Source organism: Amblyraja radiata, chromosome 18 (genome assembly GCF_010909765.2).
Source record: "Amblyraja radiata isolate CabotCenter1 chromosome 18, sAmbRad1.1.pri, whole genome shotgun sequence".
Classification (NCBI taxonomy): domain Eukaryota; kingdom Metazoa; phylum Chordata; class Chondrichthyes; order Rajiformes; family Rajidae; genus Amblyraja; species Amblyraja radiata.
The window spans coordinates 46,648,758-46,667,717 of record NC_045973.1 but is presented as its reverse complement, the minus strand read 5'-3'; the positions used below and the strand labels follow the sequence as shown (position 1 = coordinate 46,667,717).

The 18,960-nt window shown below is 40.8% G+C and overlaps 2 protein-coding genes across 5 annotated transcripts in view; one reads left to right on the top strand and one right to left on the bottom strand.

Moving 5' to 3' along the window:
• ecm2 (extracellular matrix protein 2) overlaps window positions 1-8,718 on the top strand; it is a 32,466-nt gene extending 23,748 nt beyond the window's left edge. For all 4 annotated transcript variants that reach the window (XM_033037268.1, XM_033037269.1, XM_033037266.1 and 1 more), the window contains 3 exons: window positions 2,381-2,520; window positions 3,388-3,714; window positions 8,197-8,718. In XM_033037268.1, the coding sequence (XP_032893159.1) occupies window positions 2,381-2,520; window positions 3,388-3,714; window positions 8,197-8,368 (639 nt within the window). In that variant the 3' untranslated portion in view covers window positions 8,369-8,718. The remainder of the gene's footprint in view (window positions 1-2,380; window positions 2,521-3,387; window positions 3,715-8,196) is intronic.
• LOC116983484 (centromere protein P) overlaps window positions 1-18,960 on the bottom strand; it is a 299,674-nt gene that overhangs the window by 58,265 nt on the left and 222,449 nt on the right. The window lies entirely within an intron of this gene.

Genomic DNA, 18,960 nt, shown 5'->3' with positions numbered 1-18,960 from the left:
ATTCTGAAGACTTGTGTTTTGTGATAAAGATCAGAACATTTGCCTGTACATCTGACTTCACCACATTATGTTACCATGTTTGGAAGCTTGAGACACAGCATCTCAGTTTTCTATTTGGTATATTACAACCTACTGAACTCAACACTGTGTTTAATATCATCACCACTACGGGATGTCTGAGCTCGGACATGGGGGTCCATAATATATCTGTGAATATTAGAGAGAAATTCAATACTGGGAATGGGGTCAAGGGTATGCTGTTTCTAACAAAGGGGTGAAAACAGCTTTGGCTAATCTTGAGTTGATAATAAATAGTGAATATCATTCAGACATTTTATTTTTATATATTAAACACTATCAACTATAACAGCAGTTTTTTTCCATCTGTTAAAACTCAATATTATTTAAAAAATGCATGTAGATTTTTGAAGATTCAAATTGTTGTAAATGCACAAAACATTAGTAATAAACGGATCCCTTAAATTGACAAATGTGGTATCTAAATTAAATCAACACTCATATGTTTGCCTGTCAGAAATGACAAACAATATCTAGCAATGTTACAAAATTTTTAGATTTTAAAAATCAAGTCTGCAATTTATCCCATCAGATAAAGCATAAAAAGAAGTTTAATTTGACACCTAATTCACTTTCATAACTTCAGTATTAAAAAAAGTTATGGCCATTTTCATACTCGGAAATTAGCATCTTGTTCCCTATTGCTATTCCATTGACTAATACAAAAGCTGTGATCGAGGACAGTCAAAAGCCCATAACTTTCTTAAAAATTAAGAGAACTGAATGACATTTTCAGTTATTATAGATTGAAGCATTCTGAAACAAATATAAAACATCTTACTTGGATGACCTGAAATTAAAGCATATAATTAGTTAGTTACCTAATTGTAGTTAATTACAAAATTGACCGTTGTGACGGAAATAGTAACAAACACCCAGACTGCCTTGAAAATTCAAAAATGTGATATTCTCAAGATCAGAACTTTAATATTATTGTATTATATGCTGTAAGTCTGTAACAGATAGGTAAATAAATTACAATTTCTAGCAATAGACCAATTCTTTATGGAGAAGATCAGTTGCTAGCTGGTACATAGGCATATCATAATCAGTAGCATCATCATATTCCTCAGATTGTAACCAATAAGCAACTCTATACACCTTGTTTTTCCTCAACTTTTCAATGTTGGCATTGTAAACTACAAGTTTTTGCTCTTCAAACCACGCATGACATGCCTTTCTGCCCGCTACTTTCCCATTAAGAATGTCCTGGAGATTCCATTTATTAAGAAAAGGATATATTTTTTAAATAGCCTAAGTATCCAAATAACAAACTAATCCCATTCACACAAGAATTCACAAAATAACATGATTTTTAAATCTCACTGTCATGAATTCACAAAATATAGACGATTTAGATCCTCTTATGACATGATTGTCCAAAAAAAAAGAGCATTTAAATCATCTTACAAGTGGGTTTTTCTGGAACACGATCGATTGAAACGTTGCATTTGCGGTGAATTTGGGTGAGGGCGTTCAAAGTCAATTTTAATTTTAATATAATTATTAAATTGTGTCACGATTAAAAAAAAAAAAAAATTGGGAACGGAAGTCGGATCGATTATTCTTCAGCAGCTAGCAGCCCAAGGAAATCCACCGCCGACAGGCAGTAGAAAACGGTATTTTAATCCCGCCCCCCCCTCAAAGGCGCCAAAGTCGCGCACACGGCCAGTGGCAGAACTGCAGCGCCGCTGAAGGTAAGTTTTGTAACATCGCTACAATATCTTTTTGTGAAATGTTGCAACATAATGTTAGTTTTCCATGCTTACAAAAGGTATAATTACAAAACAATCAGCCATTTCAAGTTAATCGTATCTGGCCACATGTCTTGTGAATATTTATAATAATGATATTGTAATATTAGGGAACTGAACAAATCACTGCATTTGAATCACAGTAAATTTTACAAGTTTCTCAGATTTTACAAAATTTGCCAATGATCACAGCAGAACCAGACCGATAAAACGAATTTCTGAATTACTTGTATATTTATCAAAAATACTTTTGTTTAGTTTTAGTTTACTTTAGTTTTACACATACACCAAGCCAATTAACCTACAAACCAGTATGTCTGTGGAGTATGGGAGGATGGGAGGAAACCGAAGATCTCGGAGAAAACTCACGCAGTCAAGGGGAGAACGTACAAACACCATACAGACCGCACCCGTAGTCGTGATCAAACCCGGGTCTCCAGCGCAGTAAGGCAGCAACTCTACCGCTGCGCCACCACTGATACATTTTGCAGATGGGCCATATTTACCTCTCCTTCTCTTTTGATACGAAATAACTCTGTTTTTTTTAGGAACTCTACCTTGAACATAATGAAATTGAAGAGATATCTGAAATAAGTTTGAATAAGACAACCAATTTGAATGTAATTGTTCTAAGGAACAACAATCTTGATGAAACCAGAATAGCACGGATGGCTTGGATAATGCTTGAGTGAGTATTTTGATTCTAACTAAATACTTGCTGTTAACTAATAACTGACCCAGTCACATACATAAGTTGAAATGAGAGATGACAATTGTGGAATCTCTTGAACAATGCAACAAAGCATTATATTTAAAAAATACTTTTCAATGGCCATCAAATAGATGTAAGGAGGAGCTCCATATTTAGTATTTTCTCATGGTCTGCAAGGAGGCCATTTGGCTCATTATATCTATACTCAATCCATGGTTCCTAAGGCAAGATTTCTATTCCAGCTTTGCAATTAGCCTTTCCCTCTCACATACCCATTAACTCCACTTTCATTCTTTATCCTATCACCTACTTTGATTAAAAACAATTTAGTGTGATAAAGTAACCTACCAACTGGTGTCTTTGAAAAGTGCGAAGAAACTGCATCACCTGGGAGGAAATCTTGGAGAGCGAGAACTTGAGAACTCCACACAGGCAGCATCAGAGGTCAGGAATGAACCTGAGTTGCTGGAGTTGTGATGCAGCAACATCACTTGCCGTTCTGCAGGCTACTCATAGCTAATGTACCCCTATTAGCCGATCTCTGCAAAACCATCTGATTATATGCTTCCAAGTGCCAAGTCTAAAGCAATATATCTATTATAATTAAATTCAACAGATAATGTATGTTCTTTTATAAAACCAATAGTGTATCGTATAAAAAGTGATATATTGATGAGAAAATGAATGTTTCTGACTTAAAATAGTGCAGTGAAAAATGACGTGATTGACGTCAGAAGGTATACCTTTTGACATATATAAGCTATAGTTCTCTGCCTCTTAAAGAGATTTTCCAAGTTAAGAAATTGTGTTCAAAGTAAACTAATACTCCTGTTCATTATTTAGGAATCTAGAATACCTGGACCTCTCGTATAACAAGATTGTTCATGTTCCATCACTCCTACCGAAGGGTCTGCTCTATCTTGTCCTTGTTCATAACCAGATCGAGCGAATTCCAGGATTCGTGTTTGCTCACATGGAACCAGGGCTGGAAATCCTGTACCTCTCTTTCAACAAACTAACCAGTGGTGGAATTGACCCAGTTTCTTTCTTTGGAACTTTTCATTCAATGAGGGAATTGTTTTTAGATCATAATATGTTGAAAAGAGTTCCAGCTGGAATTGCCCAAATGAAAGCACTTCATTTCTTGAGACTGAATGACAACTTCATCAGGTAACAGAAAAAAGATTCAATGTACCGCATTTGGTGACTTGTGGTTATTAAGACATAGATATCTGAATCCAAGGTTGTAGGATTAAGCCCTAATTCATGAAATCAGCAACAATCTAGGCTAATTTCACAACGGAAATACCACGGGTGTTGTGTACATCAAATGCTATGTAACCCATCTGTTTCAAGTGGGCTTTAAAGATCCCAAGATATTCCTCGAAGAGGAGCAGCTCATTCTCCCATGAGCTAAGCAGCAATCCTATTTGAGTAACAAAAATAGACTGCTTAATTCATGATCAACTGAACCATCTTATTTTGAACAAAACAATTGTTGTATTTTCCTTTGTAACAAGAATCATTGTAAGATGAATGTCAGCTGCGGCTCTATAAGCCACAAAAACATCAATGGCCATGAAGTGCTGTATCACTATTGTGATGCAGGAAACAAGGCACCCATCTGCACATTAAACTTCCACAAATAGAAATGAATATAACTAAATAACTTGATTTGGTAATATTGGGTGTGCGGTTAACATTGTGGATTTACGAGGATGTTGCCAGGACTGGAGGGTCTGAGCTATAGGCAGAGATTGAGTCGGCTGGGACTCTGTTCCTTGGAGCACCGAAGGGTGGGGGGGTGATCTTATAGAGGTGTATAAGATCAGGAGAGGAATAGATCGGGTAGATGCACAGAGTCTCTTGCCCAGAGTACATGAATGGAGAACCAGAGACATACAGTGCCCTCCATAATGTTTGGGACAAAGACCCATCATTTATATATTTGCCTCTGTACTCCACTATTTGAGATTTGTAATAGAAAAACATCACATGTGGTTAAAGGGCATATTGTCAGATTTTATTAAAGGCCATTTTTATACATTTTGGTTTCACCATATAGAAATTACAGCAGTGTTTATACATAGTCCTCCCATTTCAGGGCACCATAATATTTGGGACACATGACTTCACAGGTGTTTGTAATTGCTCAGATGTGTTTAATTGCCTCCTTAACGCAGGTATAAGGGAGCTCTCAGCACCTAGTCGTTCCCCCAGTCTTTCCATCACCGTTGGAAACTTTTATTATTGTTTATCAACACGAGGACCAACGTTGTGCCAATGAAAGTCAAAGAAGCCATTATGAGACTGAGAAACAAGAATAAAACTGTTAGAGACATCAGCCAAACCGTAGGCTTACCAAAATCAACTGTTTGGAACATTATTATAAAGAGAGCACTGGTGAGCTTACTAATCGCAAAGGGACTGGCAGGCCAAGGAAGACCTTCGCGGTTGATGACAGAAGAATTCTCTCTATAATAAAGAAAAATCCCCAAACACTTGTCCGACAGATCAGAAACACTCTTCGAGAGTCAGGTGAGGATTTGTCAATGACCACTGTCCGCAGAAGACTTAATGAAATGAGAAGCTACACTGCAAGATGCAAACCACGGGTTAGCCGCAAAAATAGGATGGCCAGGTTACAGTTTGCCAAGAAGTACTTAAAAGAGCAACCACGGTTCTGGACAGATGAGATGAAGATTAACTTATGTCAGAGTGATGGCAAGTGCAAAGTATGGAGGAGAGAAGGAACGGCCCAAGATCCAAAGCATACCACCTCATCTGTGAAACACAGTTGTGGCCTGGGCATGTATGGCTGCTGAAGGTACTGGCTCACTCATCTTCATTGATGATACAACTGCTGATGGTAGTAGCATAATGAATTCTGAAGTGTATAGACACATCCTATCTGCTCAAGTTCAAACAAATGCCTCAAAACTCATTGGCTGGAGGTTTATTCTACAACAAGACAATGATCCCAAACATCCTGTTAAAGCAACAAATGAGTATTTCAAAGCTAAAAAATGGTAAATTCTTGAGTGGCCAATCATCCAATCTGAACCCAATTGAGCATGCCTTTTATATGCTGAAGAGAAAACTGAAAGGGACTAGCCCCTAAAACAAGCATAAGCTAAAGATGGCTGCAATACAGGCCTGGCAGAGCATCACCAGAGAAGACACCCAGCAAATGGTGATAACCATGAATTGCAGACTTCAAGCAGTCATTGCATGCAAAGGATATGCAACAAAATACTAAACATGACTACTCTCATTTACATGATATTGCTGCGTCCCAAACATTATGGTGCCCTGAAATAATGGGGGAACTATGTATAAACACTGCTGTAACTTCTACATGGTGAAACCAAAATGTGTAAAAATGCCCTTTATTAAAATCTGACAATGTGCACTTTAACCACATGTGATTCTTTCTATTACAAATCTCAAATTGTGGAGTACAGAGACAAATAAATAAATGATGGGTTCAAAAGGGAACTGCAGATGCTGGAATATCGAAGGTACACAAAATTGCTGGGGAAACTCAGCGGGTGCAGCAGCATCTATGGAGCGAAGGAAATAGGCGACGTTTCGGGCCGAAATCCTTCTTCAGACTGATGGGGGGTGGGGAAAGAAAGAAGGAAAAGGGGAGGAGGAGGAGGAGCCCGAGGGCGGGCGGATGGGAGGGTGGGAGGAGACAGCTAGAGGGTTAAGGGAGGGGAGGAGACAGCAAGGGCTAGCCAAATTGGGAGAATTCAATGTTAATGCCATAAGGACGCAAGGTCCCCAGACGGAATATGAGGTGCTGTTCCTCCAATTTCCGCTGTTGCTCACTCTGGCAATGGAGGAGACCCAGGACAGAGAGGTCGGATTGGGAATGGGAGGGGGAGTTGAAGTGCTGAGCCACCGGGAGGTCAGGTAGGTTATTGATGATGGGTCTTTGTCCCAAACATTATAGAGGGCACTGTAGGTTTAAGGTGAAGCGGAAAAGATTTAACAGGAATCTGACGGGTAACTTTTTCACACAAAGGGTGGTGGATGTATGGAACAAGCTGCCAGAGGAGGTAGTTGAGGCAGGGACTATCCCAACATTTCAAAAGCAGCTAGACAGGCACATGGATAGGATAGGTTTGGAGGGATAGGGACCAAATGCTGGCAGGTGGGACTAGTGTAGCTGCGACATGTTGGCCGGTGTGGGCAAGTTGGACCGAAGGGCCTGTTTCCACTCTGTATCACTCTATGACTATGATCAAGGCACAGTTTAGTTTAAAGATACAGCATGGAAACAGGCCCTTCTGCACACGCCGACCAGTGATCATCCCCGTACATTAGCACTATCCTACACGCACTCGGGATAATTTACAATTCGTACCAAAACCAATTAACCTACCAACCTGTATGTCTTTGGAGTGTGGGAGGAAACCAGAACACTCGGAGAAAACCCACGCAGGAGGAATGTACAACCTCCATACACACAGCGCCTGTAGTCGGGATCGAATCCGTGTCTCTGGCGCTGCAAGGTAGCAACTTTACCGTTGCGCCACCGTGCCAAACCCTGCTCTGCATTAAAATAGTGCAGATTTACACTATTACAGAGAGATTTGGTTGTTTCACATTTGAAAGATGGCACCTTTGAGAGATCGGTACTCTTTTGTTGTCACCCTAGATTATTTGCTCAGTTGTTCCAACACAGAGCTTTCTGACTGACGGGTAAAAGTACTCACAATCAAATGAATCCGTGTCAACTGGACTAAAATTTCACCTCTCAGTCAGAAGGCTAGAGGTTCAGAATCTGCTTTAGAAATTCAAATATAAAACCTAAGCTAACTTTAGGGCTTGCAGTACCATGAGTATTGTGGCAAGGTTAAGGGAAGGTCTCATCTGCTCACACAGATCGAGATTAAATAGAGAAGAGCTGGCAAGTTATACCTAATGTCCTGGACAAAATTAATCTTTCAAGCAATATCTGTAAACAATTTATCTGGTCTTTATCACATCATTGTTTCTGGGAGCATATTTTGGCCATAACTCTTACATTACAGTGAGTGGATTTAAAAACTCTGTTAAATTGGTTGTTCATAAATTCATAAGTTCTAGATGCAGAATTAGGCCATTAGGCCCATCAAGTCTACTCTGCCATTCAACCATCTATCTTTCCCTCTCAACCCCAGAAGACACTGTAAAGAATACTGGGACATCCTGATGATACATAAAATAATATTTAAATCTAAATGCCAAGCTAATTAATGTATTTTGTCAAAGATGGGATGAGATGAGATGAGGTGTAATCTCCAACAAATCATTATTTCAAAAGTGTTTGCATCTTTACATCAAAGATAATTCAATCTTTCCAAAGGTAATAACAAATCAATATTGGAAAATATTGGAATGCATTTTGGTCAGTTTCTGGCAAGCCTGTTAAACTATTTAATCAACGACTCAGGTTTTCCCGCACTCGAACCCATGCCAATTTATAATTAAATCTCATAGATGCAAATATAGTTTATAAATACTTACATATAATGCAACCAAGCCTTCGAAAACTAAATTCTGTTGCAAACAAACACCAATCCATTCACCAAGTAGGACATCAAATTGGTTACCAAATAAAATTATTTTTTAAATCATCTAAAAATGTTGATGTTTCACCAGGAATGTTCAACTGGAGGCCGTCTGCAATGTAAATGATGAAGAGGACTCAAATATTCGAACTCTTCACCTGGACAATAATTACATAAATACACGAAGAATTCCACCAACTGCTTTCAGCTGCATCGAATTATATTCAGCTGTGATCTTAACACCACAAAAGGTAAAGAAATAACCATTCCAGGTGTGAAAATCATTGTAATTAGTATATCATGCAAGATTGATAACACCCGTGGTTAAGAAATATTATCCTTTTCCAAATATTAACAAGCAACTTTTTAGTATATCTGTAACAGTTTAGTGAATTAACTAAACATACAGTTTTTTACAGTTATTAGTGAATCCATATTGGGAATGAATACTCTCTGAATATGCCATAAATTCCAAGGCCATCATAAAGATTTATATTATTTCCCTTGGGTTGCGAGAGGTGTTCACCATTCAAATCTAGTCATTCAGTAAACATTATAAAATTTAATAGAACGTCACTACTCTGACCAAGTCAGAAACAAACAAATCAGTGCTTAAAATCATGACAGATGGCACAATGGGCTAAGTGTTCGGCTGGCGACCGGAAGGTAGCCGGTTCGAATCCCGCTTGGAGTGCATACTGTCGTTGTGTCCTTGGGCAAGACACTTCACCCACCTTTGCCTGTGTGTGAGTGATTGGTGGTGGTCGGAGGGGCCGTAGGCGCAGAATGGCAGCCACGCTTCCGTCAGTCTGCCCCAGGGCAGCTGTGGCTACAGAAGTAGCTTACCACCACCGAGTGTGACTGAGGAGTGAATGAATAATGCGATGTAAAGCGCCTTGAGTATTAGAAAGGCGCTATATAAATCCCATCCATCATTATTATTATTAAAATTTGATATACAAAATATTGATTGATTAATAGATATTGTGGTAGTGTGACAAAGTTTTAGTATTTACTTCAAGATAAAGAATTGATGTTTAAACAAAGTATCCAATTGTCAGTGGAATGCATGCAGTACCTCTCAGCCCCTTTATATTTAAACAATGCTCTTTAATTTCATTCTGCAAATTGATTTGCTCTTCATAAAAAATAAAAAGTTCAAGAATGGAATTCATTGCCTAGAATCTACTTTTTTATGAATGATGTTAATCTAAAACAACTTGTGTTTAACGAATGCCTTTAATGTAATAAAATATTCCAAGGTGTTACACACGCATGTTACTAAACTAAATTTGAGTTATCATTGGTACGCATGGGAACAAGCTTTTTAGCCTACCTAGTTGGCACTGATCATCAACCATGCATTTACACTAATCCTATAATAATTCATTTAAAAAAATTCTTCCCACATACCCATTAACTTTTGTGTAAGAAGGATCTGCAGATGCTGGTTTACACTGAAGATAGACACAAAATGGTGGAGTAACTCACTGGGCCACGCCACCACTCTGTCAAGTCAAATCAGGTTTATTCGTCACATACGCATATGAGATGTGCAGTTAAATGAAAAGTGGCAATGCTTGCGGATTGTGCAAAAAACTACAAAACAGAATGGAACAGAATCAGAATTACATAATTATGGGGGAAAAAAAAGAAACAGCAATTTTAAAACACTGGTGAAATGGAATAGGGTCAAGACCCTTCCATCAGACTGAGAGCCAAGGAGGGGAAAACTAAAGGTGTGAGAAGATACAGAACAAAGCAGGGGACAGACTTCTGACCGACATACACTACAAACCAACTGACATGGCTATCTGGACTACACGTCTTCCCACCCTGCCCCCTGTAAAGACTCCATCCCCTACTCCCAATTCCTCCGCCTACGCCGCATCTGTTCCCAGGATGAGACGTTCCACACCAGGGCATTGGAAATGTCCTCGTTCTTCAGGGAACGGGGATTCCCCTCCGCCACCATAGAAGAGGCTCGCACCAGGGTCTCATCCATACCCCGCAACACTGCTTTCTCTCCCCATCCCCGCACTCGCAACAAGGGCAGAATCCCCCTAGTCCTCACCTTTCACCCCACCAGCCGGCAAATACAACAAATAATCCTCCGCCATTTCCGCCACCTCCAACATGACCCCACCACTCGCCACATCTTCCCATCTCCCCCCATATCTGCCTTCCGCAAAGACCGCTCCCTCCGCAACTCCCTTGTCAATTCTTCCCTTCCCTCCCGTACCACCCCCTCCCCGGGCACTTTCCGTTGCAACCGCAAGAAATGCAACACCTGTCCCTTCACCTCCCCTCTCGACTCCATTCAAGGACCCAAGCAGTCGTTCCAGGTGCGACAAAGGTTCACCTGTATCTCCTCCAACCTCATCTACTGCATCCGCTGCTCTATATGTCAGCTGATTTACATCGGGGAGACTAAGCGGTAGTTGGGCGATCGTTTCGCCGAACACCTCCGCGCAGTCAGCAATAACCTACCTGAACTCCCGGTGGCTCAGCACTTCAACTCCCCCTCCCATTCCCAATCCGACCTCTCTGTCCTGGGTCTCCTCCATTGCCAGAGTGAGCAACACCGGAAATTGGAGGAACAGCACCTCATATTCCGCCTGGGTTGCTTGCGTCCGGTTGGCATGAACATTGAATTCTCCCAATTTTGCTAGCCGTTGCTGTCTCCTCCCCTTCCTTAACCCTCGAACCCTCGAGTCTCCTCCCATCCCCCCGCCCTCGGGCTCCTCCTCCTCCCGTTTTCGTTTCTTCTCCCCCCCACCCCCCATCAGTCTGAAGAAGGGTTTCGGCCCGAAATGTCGCCTATTTCCTTCGCTCCATAGATGCTGCTGCACCCGCTGAGTTTCTCCAGCATTTTTGTGTACCTCAGAACAAAGCAGAGCCTGCATTGATGACTCAGAAAAGGCGGAACCCACAATGGTCCATTATTTGCTGAGGACGAGGTGATAACGAAGGGATACAAATGGTAAAATTGACAAGAGGACTAGGATGGGGGAGGGAGAGATAGTGAGGGAAAGCAGGGGTTACTTGAAGTTAGAGAAATCAATAGCCATGCCACTAGGTTGTGAGCTGCTGACATGAAACATGAGGTGCTGTTCCTCCAATTTGTGTGTGGCCTCACTCTGACAGTGGAGGAGGTCCAAGACAGAACCTGAAACATCACCTATTCCTTTTCACCAGAGATTGTGCCTGACCTGCTGAGTGACCTCAGCATTTTGCATCTATCTACCCATTAACCTTCTCCACTCCAATCCAGATGACCACTCACCAACACACAAGGGCAATTTATTGTTACCAATTAGGTTGGCACAGTGTTGTAGCTGGTAGAGCTGCTACCTCACAACGCCAACGACGCAAGTTCGATCCCGATATCGGGTGCTGTCTGTGTGGGTGTTGAAAGCTCTCCTGGTGACGGCATATGTTTTGTCCAATACCCCAGTTCCCTCCCACATTAAAAAAATGTGCGGGTTTGTAGGTCAATTGAACTCTCTAAATTGCCCCGTTTGTATGGAGTGGATGTGAAAGTGCAATAACATAGAACTGGTGTGAATGTGTGATCGATGATAAACATAGTCTCCGTGGGCCGAAGGGCCTGTTTCCATGTTGTATGTTTCAATCAATTTCAATTAATCTCACAATCCACACGCCTGGGATGAGGGAGATATCCAGAGCACTTGCAGGAATTCCACATGGTCCCAGGGAAAATATGCAAACACCACAGAGACAGCTTGTAAGGTCGGGACGGAATAAGCAGCAGCTTTACTAACTGTGCCACCAGAGAAGTTCTGAAGGGAAATTACGGGAGGTAATCAATTGAATAGATATTGCATTGGATGGCGACTACGCACAATAGATTATTCTCATCACAATTACTATAATGACACAAATAGCATACATACCATATATGCAGTTTGGGTATCGTGTCAAAGATGGTAACCATATTTGAGGGGTTGAAGAGCTTTAAGAGTTAACGGGCAGGTATTTGTGACAGCACAGCATATTTGAGGACTGGAGAGGAAAGCAAGGTAGCTGGTAATGCAACAGTTTGCAAGGATGTTGGCTCAGAGATTTAGCAGATTTAAAGGAAAGAATCAAGATGCAACATGGGACAGGAGGATAGTCTTTGCTAATAAGTACAAAAGACAGTCAGCTAAAGAAAATATACAACATGTAAGAACCACAAAGTGGAATAGAATTTGCCCAGAAGAAATTCCTAACCATGTTCACACTGGTCTCCAAAATCTTTGGAGAGAGATTAAAGTAAGTAACTGGGATACTGAGCTATCTTGCTAAATCAGTTCATTTTAAAACAGAGATCATATTTTAGTTAGGCAGCCCATTGGTATAAAATTGTCTCTTGTTAAAGGAGAATCTCATGGACAGGCTTACACAAGCTGCTGCCTTTATTTTTCATGAGGGAAATGTGAAAGGAAAGCGATGTTATTAAATTTGTCTCCATGCTGGGAGAAATGCAGAGCAAAACCCTCATATCTCAAAGAGTGACCAGGAAGTCAACCACTGACACAGTTTGAAGAGCCAAGTGGTGTATTGTAGAGATCTGTGTTGATGATTCCTGGGTCCATTACTTACTGATGTTGACTAGTGACATCTGTAATAAGGTATCTGATAGTACTGGTAAAGAGCTGGACATTTAGGAAAAATAAACATTAAATAATCTTGAAAATATTAGAATCCTTTCATTTGTTTTATTGTAAATATTTAACAATTTAAAAAATATTTGCTATAACTTTCCAAATCTAAATAATATTTTAAAGTTAAGATATTAAGGATATGTAATTTTGGGAGCTGTGTGGAAAGTGCAAATTTTCAATTTTGACTTTCCTTTACAGTGGTTCTCCATGAAATAAATTATGGTGGTCTCTGTTCAGAAAACTAGTTTACTTTTCAGTCTGTTCCCTTTTGATTTATAAGGACACAGAAGTTTTTTAATGGTGTTAACCTGCTGACATTCTTAGTAATATGGAATTAATATTGGAAAAAAAGCATTGAAAATGGAAGAGTTTGAGTAAACTACACCTAATCCATTACAATAAGCATTCAGTATAATATTAAAGACTCGTTACAACTCAAAGCAAAGAGTAGATTAATTTACAGTCTTCTCTGCCAGAGTGCAATGAAATTACTTGTTCACACAAATCTCACAGTAGGAGATAGGACCACCAATAATCGAGCCGAAGCAGTGAAGAAACAATCTGTGCTAAGATTCGTTGACAAATGAAGGACTAATTTAGTCACAGTAAAATCGTAAAAACAACTCGAGGATCAGATGTTTCTGGTTCAGATGCGCAAAGATGTTAGTTTATAACAATGTGAGGGAAAATATAACGATTTTGGAGTACCTTGTTTGTAATCAATACCATGAGAGCCTATGGGCAGGGTTGATGGATTAAAATTGTGGCTTCACATTGTGTAAATGTGAATTATTGAGCTTCTATGGATATGTGCAAGGACTTTCAAGAAATGGGCAAGGTGCATGATTCCTGTGAATACAGAACTCTTTTCAGTAATCTGAAAAGCCATAGTATGAATTATTGTCGAAATCTTGGATGAGAGTTTCAACAAATGTGCCAATATTTTATACGGCTTACCCAGAGCCCGACGCTGTGGAAATGGCCAAAGAAGAATTATGAAATTCAATTATGCTTCACAGTAATATTTGTATATATAATCCATGGATATCTAGGGGAATCCATAATTAATTTGTAAAATTATTAATAATAATAATAATAATAATAAAAATAATAATAATATCTTTTATTGTCATTGCACGTCAGTGCAACGAGATTTAGTATGCAGTTCCAACCGATGAAAAAGAAAAGTAAAATAAATAAATAAGCTGTGTGTCGTGACCATCCGAGGGAGACAGTCCAGGGGGCGTGGGGGACACTCAGCAGGGTTGGTTCAGAGCCGCTATAGCTCTTGGAATAAAGCTGTTTCTGAGTCTGGAGGTTCGGGCGTAGAAGGCCTTGTAACGTCTGCCGGAGGGAAGTAGTTCGAACAGTCCGTTACAGGGGTGTGATGAGTCTTTATGGATGCAGACGGCCTTCCTGAGGCACCGTGTGTGGTAGATGCCCTCCAAGGCTGGTAGCTGTGTCCCAATAATCCTCTGCGCTCTGTGGACGACGCGCTGAAGAGCTCTCCTCTCCGCCTCCGTGCAGCTGAGATACCACACAGAGATGCCATACGTTAATATGCTCTCTGTGGTGCAGCGGTAAAACGTTGTCAGCAGGTGTTGGGGCAGACCAGTCTTTTTTAATGTCCTCAGGAAGAACAGTCGTTGCTGTGCCTTCTTGACCAGCGCAGCGGTGTTGGTGGACCATGTGAGGTCCTCTGAAATGTGAGTGCCCAGAAACTTAAAGCTGGACACTCTCTCCACACTTTCCCCGTAAATGGAGATTGGGGCGTATTCTCCATTATGGGACCTCCTGAAGTCAATAATCAGCTCCTTGGTCTTGGAGGTGTTTAGTGACAAGTTGTTACGTGAGCACCAGTCCGCCAGGTTCTGCACCTCCGCCCTGTATTTTGTTTCATCACCGTTGGTGATCAGCCCAATCACTGTTGTGTCGTCTGCAAATTTCATTACTCTGAATTGATTAATTTTAAATGTTGAAACTTTGATAAATGCATTTAATATGAAGAATTCAAATAAATCAGAGATTTAATCTTTCAACCTTGACAGGACAGAAAACTCAAGTTAATGGATCAGCCTTCCATTATCAAACATGCATCATGGCTTTCATTAAAACTGGCCATAGAGCAGTCACATAGCCGTAGCGATTATATTTGGCTCATGTGATGCTTGCAGCTTTCACTTTACTGGAGTTGGAAATCTTTGATACCTCTTCATCTTTACAACCCTTTTCAGGAAAAAAATAGTTGTTTCTATCTTCATGCACACAAAGATTTATGTTTCTGGAGATTCGTAATCTTGTAATTTTTGGATTACATTGGACAATTTTGCTTTCGAAAATATTTAAGTGAACCTCCATAAATCTTTACCTTAACTCAGAGCCTCAGCTCTTTTATGGGTTTCCATTTCCAAACTTTAAGGTCATAAGGAATAGGAGTAGAATTAGGCCATTCGGCCCATTGTCTATTCCGCCATTCCATCGTGGCTGATCTTTCTCTCCCTCCTAATCCTGTTCTCCTGCCTTCTCCCCATAACCTTTGACACCAGTACTAATCAAGAATCCATCTATCTCTGCCTTAAAAATATCCACTGACGGCCTCTACCGCCTTCTGTGGCAAAGAATTCCACAGATTCACCACCCTTTGACCAAATCAATGTCCTCATCTCTTTCCTAAAAGAATGTCCTTTAATTCTGAGGCTACGGCCTCTAGTTCTAGACTCTCCCATTAATGGAAACATCTTCTCCACATCCACTCTATTGTAGCCTTTCACTGTATGTTTCAATGAGGTCCCCCCTCATTCTTCTAAACTTCAGCGAGTACAGGCGCAGTCCCGACAAATGCTCATCATAGGTTAACCTACTCATTCCTGGGATAATTCTTGTACACTTCCTCTGGACCCTCTCCAGAGCCAGCATATCCTTCCTCAGATATGGTGCCCAAAATTGCTCGCAATATTCCAAATGCGGCCTGATCGGCACCTTATAGAGCCTCAACATTGCATCTCTGTTTTTGTATATAAGCCCTCTTGAAATATTGTAAATGCTGAGTATTGAGTTTGCTTTCTTTACTACCATTGAGTAAATATTTAGTTTGCTTTCTTTACTACCATTTCGACTTGCAAATTAACTTTTTGGGAATCCTGCAACAACATTCCCAAGTCCCTTTGCACCTCCGATTTCTGAATTCTCACCCCATTTAGAAAATAGTCTATGTCTTTATTCCTACTACCAAAATGCATGACTCCACACTTTGCTACACTATATTCCATCTGTCACTTCTGTGCCCACTCTCTCAACTTGTTTAAGTTCTGCAGAGTCCCTGCTTTCTCTACACTACCTGCCCCTCCACCTATTTTCATATAATCCATAAACTTTGCCACAAAACCTTCAATCCCCTCGTCCAAATCATTAATATACAATGTGAAGAGTAGCTGCCCCAACACCGACCCTTGTGGAACTCCACTAGTCACTGGCGTCCAACCAGAAAAAGCCCCCTTTATCGTGAACTCCTAAGTACTCCATAACCTCATCCTTTATAATTAACTCTAAAATCTTACCAACCACAAAAGTCAGACTAACTGGTCTATAGTTCCCACTATTCTGCCTTGCTCCCTTTTTATGCAGCTGGGTAATATTGGCAATGTTCCAATCATCTGGGACCACTCCTGACTCTAGTAATTCCTGAAATATCAATGCCTCAACAATCTCTAAAGCCACCTCTTTCAGAACCCTATGGTGCAGTTCATCCGGCCCAGGTGACTTATCCACCTTCAGCTCTTTCGGCTTCCCAAACACCTTCTCCCTGGTAATAGCCACCACAAACTTCCACCCCCTGACACTCTTGAATTTCAGACACGTAGCTGGTGACTTCCACTGTGAAGATTGATGCAAAAAGGTTATTTAACTTCTCTTCCATTTCTTTATTCCCCATTATCACTTCTCCTGCATCATTCTCCAGCGGTCCACCATCCACTCTTGCCTCTTTCTTGCTCTTTATATAACTGAAACTCTTGCAATCGTCTTTTATATTATTGCCAACTGACCTTCGCATTTTATCTTTTCTCCCTGTATTTTCTTTTTAGTTACCCTCTGTTGTTCTTTAAAAGCTTTCCAATCCTCTAGCTTCCCACTAATCTTTGCTATGTTATACGCCTTCTCTTTTAGCTTTATATCGTCCTTGACTTTCCTTGTCAGCCACGGTCACCTCTTTCTTCCCCTAGAATCTTTCTTCCTCTTTGGAATGAAAAGATCCTGCATCTTCCAGATTATTCAAAGGGATTAATTAGGAAAGGGAAAATAGATTATGAAAGAAAACTGGCAGAAAACATAAAAACTGACTGCAAAAGTTTTTATAGATATGTGAAGAGAAAAAGATTAGTTAAAACAAATGTAGGTCCCTTGCAGGTGAATTGATCATGGGGATCAAGGTTATGGCAGACCAATTGAATAACTACTTTGGTTCTGTCTTCACTAAGGAAGACATAAATAATCTGCCGGAAATAGCAGGGGTCCGGGGGGTCAAATGAGATGGAACTGAGTGAAATCCAGGTTAGCCAGGAACTGGTGTTAGGTAAATTGAATGGATTAAAGGCCGATAAATCCCCAGGGCCAGATAGGCTGCATCCCAGAGTACTTAAGGAAGTAGCCCCAGAAATAGTGGATGCATTAGTGATAATTTTTCAAACCTCTTTAGATTCTGGAGTAGTTCCTGAGAATTGGAGGGTAGCTAATGTAACCTCCCTTTTTAAAAAGGGAGGGAGAGAGAAAACGGGGAATTACAGACCAGTTAGTCTAACATCGGTAGTGGGGAAACTGCTAGAGTCAGTTATTAAAGATGGAATAGCAGCACATTTGGAAAGTGGTGTAATCATTGGACAAAGCCAGCATGGATTTATGAAAGGTAAATCATGTCTGACGAATCTTATAGAATTTTTCGAGGATGTAACTAGTAGAGTGGATGAGGGAGAACCAGTGGATGTGTTATATCTGGACTTTCAGAAGGCTTTCGACAAGGTCCCATATAAGAGATTAGTATGCAAACTTAAAGCACACGGTATTGGGGGTTCAGTATTGATGTGGATAGAGAACTGGCTGGCAGACAGGAAGCAAAGAGTAGGAGTAAACGGGTCCTTTTCAGAATGGCAGGCAGTGACTAGTGGGGTACCGCAAGGCTCGGTGCTGGGACCCCAGCTATTTACAATATATATTAATGATTTGGACGAGGGAATTGAATGCAACATCTCCGAGTTTGCGGATGACACGAAGCTGTGTGGCAATGTTAGCTGTGAGGAGGATGCTAGGAGGCTGCAAGGTGATTTGGATAGGTTGGGTGAGTGGGCAAATGCATGGCAGATGCAGTATAATGTGGATAAATGTGAGGTTATCCACTTTGGTGGCAAAAACAGGAAAGTAGACTATTATCTGAATGGTGGCCGATTAGGAAAAGGGGAGATGCAACGAGAACTGGGTGTCATGGTACACCAGTCATTGAAAGTAGGCATGCAGGTGCAGCAGGCAGTGAAGAAAGCGAATGGTATGTTAACATTCATAGCAAAAGGATTTGAGTATAGGATCAAGGAGGTTCTACTGCAGTTGTACAGGGTCTAGGTGAGATCACACCTGGAGTATTGCGTACAGTTTTGGTCTCCTAATCTATGGAAAGACATTCTTGCCATAGAGGGAGTACAGAGAAGGTTCACCAGACTGATTCCTATGATGTCAGGACTTTCATATGAAGAAAGACTGGATAGAATTGGCTTGTACTCGCTAGAATTTAGAAGATTGAGGGGGGATTTTATAGAAACTTACAAAATTCTTAAGGGGTTGGACAGGCTAGATGCAGGAAGATTGTTCCCGATGTTGGGGAAGTCCAGAACAAGGAGTCACAGTTTAAGGATAAGGGGGAAGTCTTTTAAGACCGAGGTGAGAAGAACATTTTTCACACAGAGAGTGGTGAATCTCTGGAATTCTCTGCCACAGAAGGTAGTTGAGGCCAGTTCATTGGCTATATTTAAGAGGGAGTTAGATGTGGCCCTTGTGGCTAAGGGGATCAGGGGGTATGGAGAGAAGGCGGGTACGGGATACTGAGTTGGATGATCAGCCATGATCATATTGAATGGCAGTGCAGGCTCAAAGGGCCGAATGGCCTACTCCTGCACCTATTTTCTATGTTCTATGTTTCTATT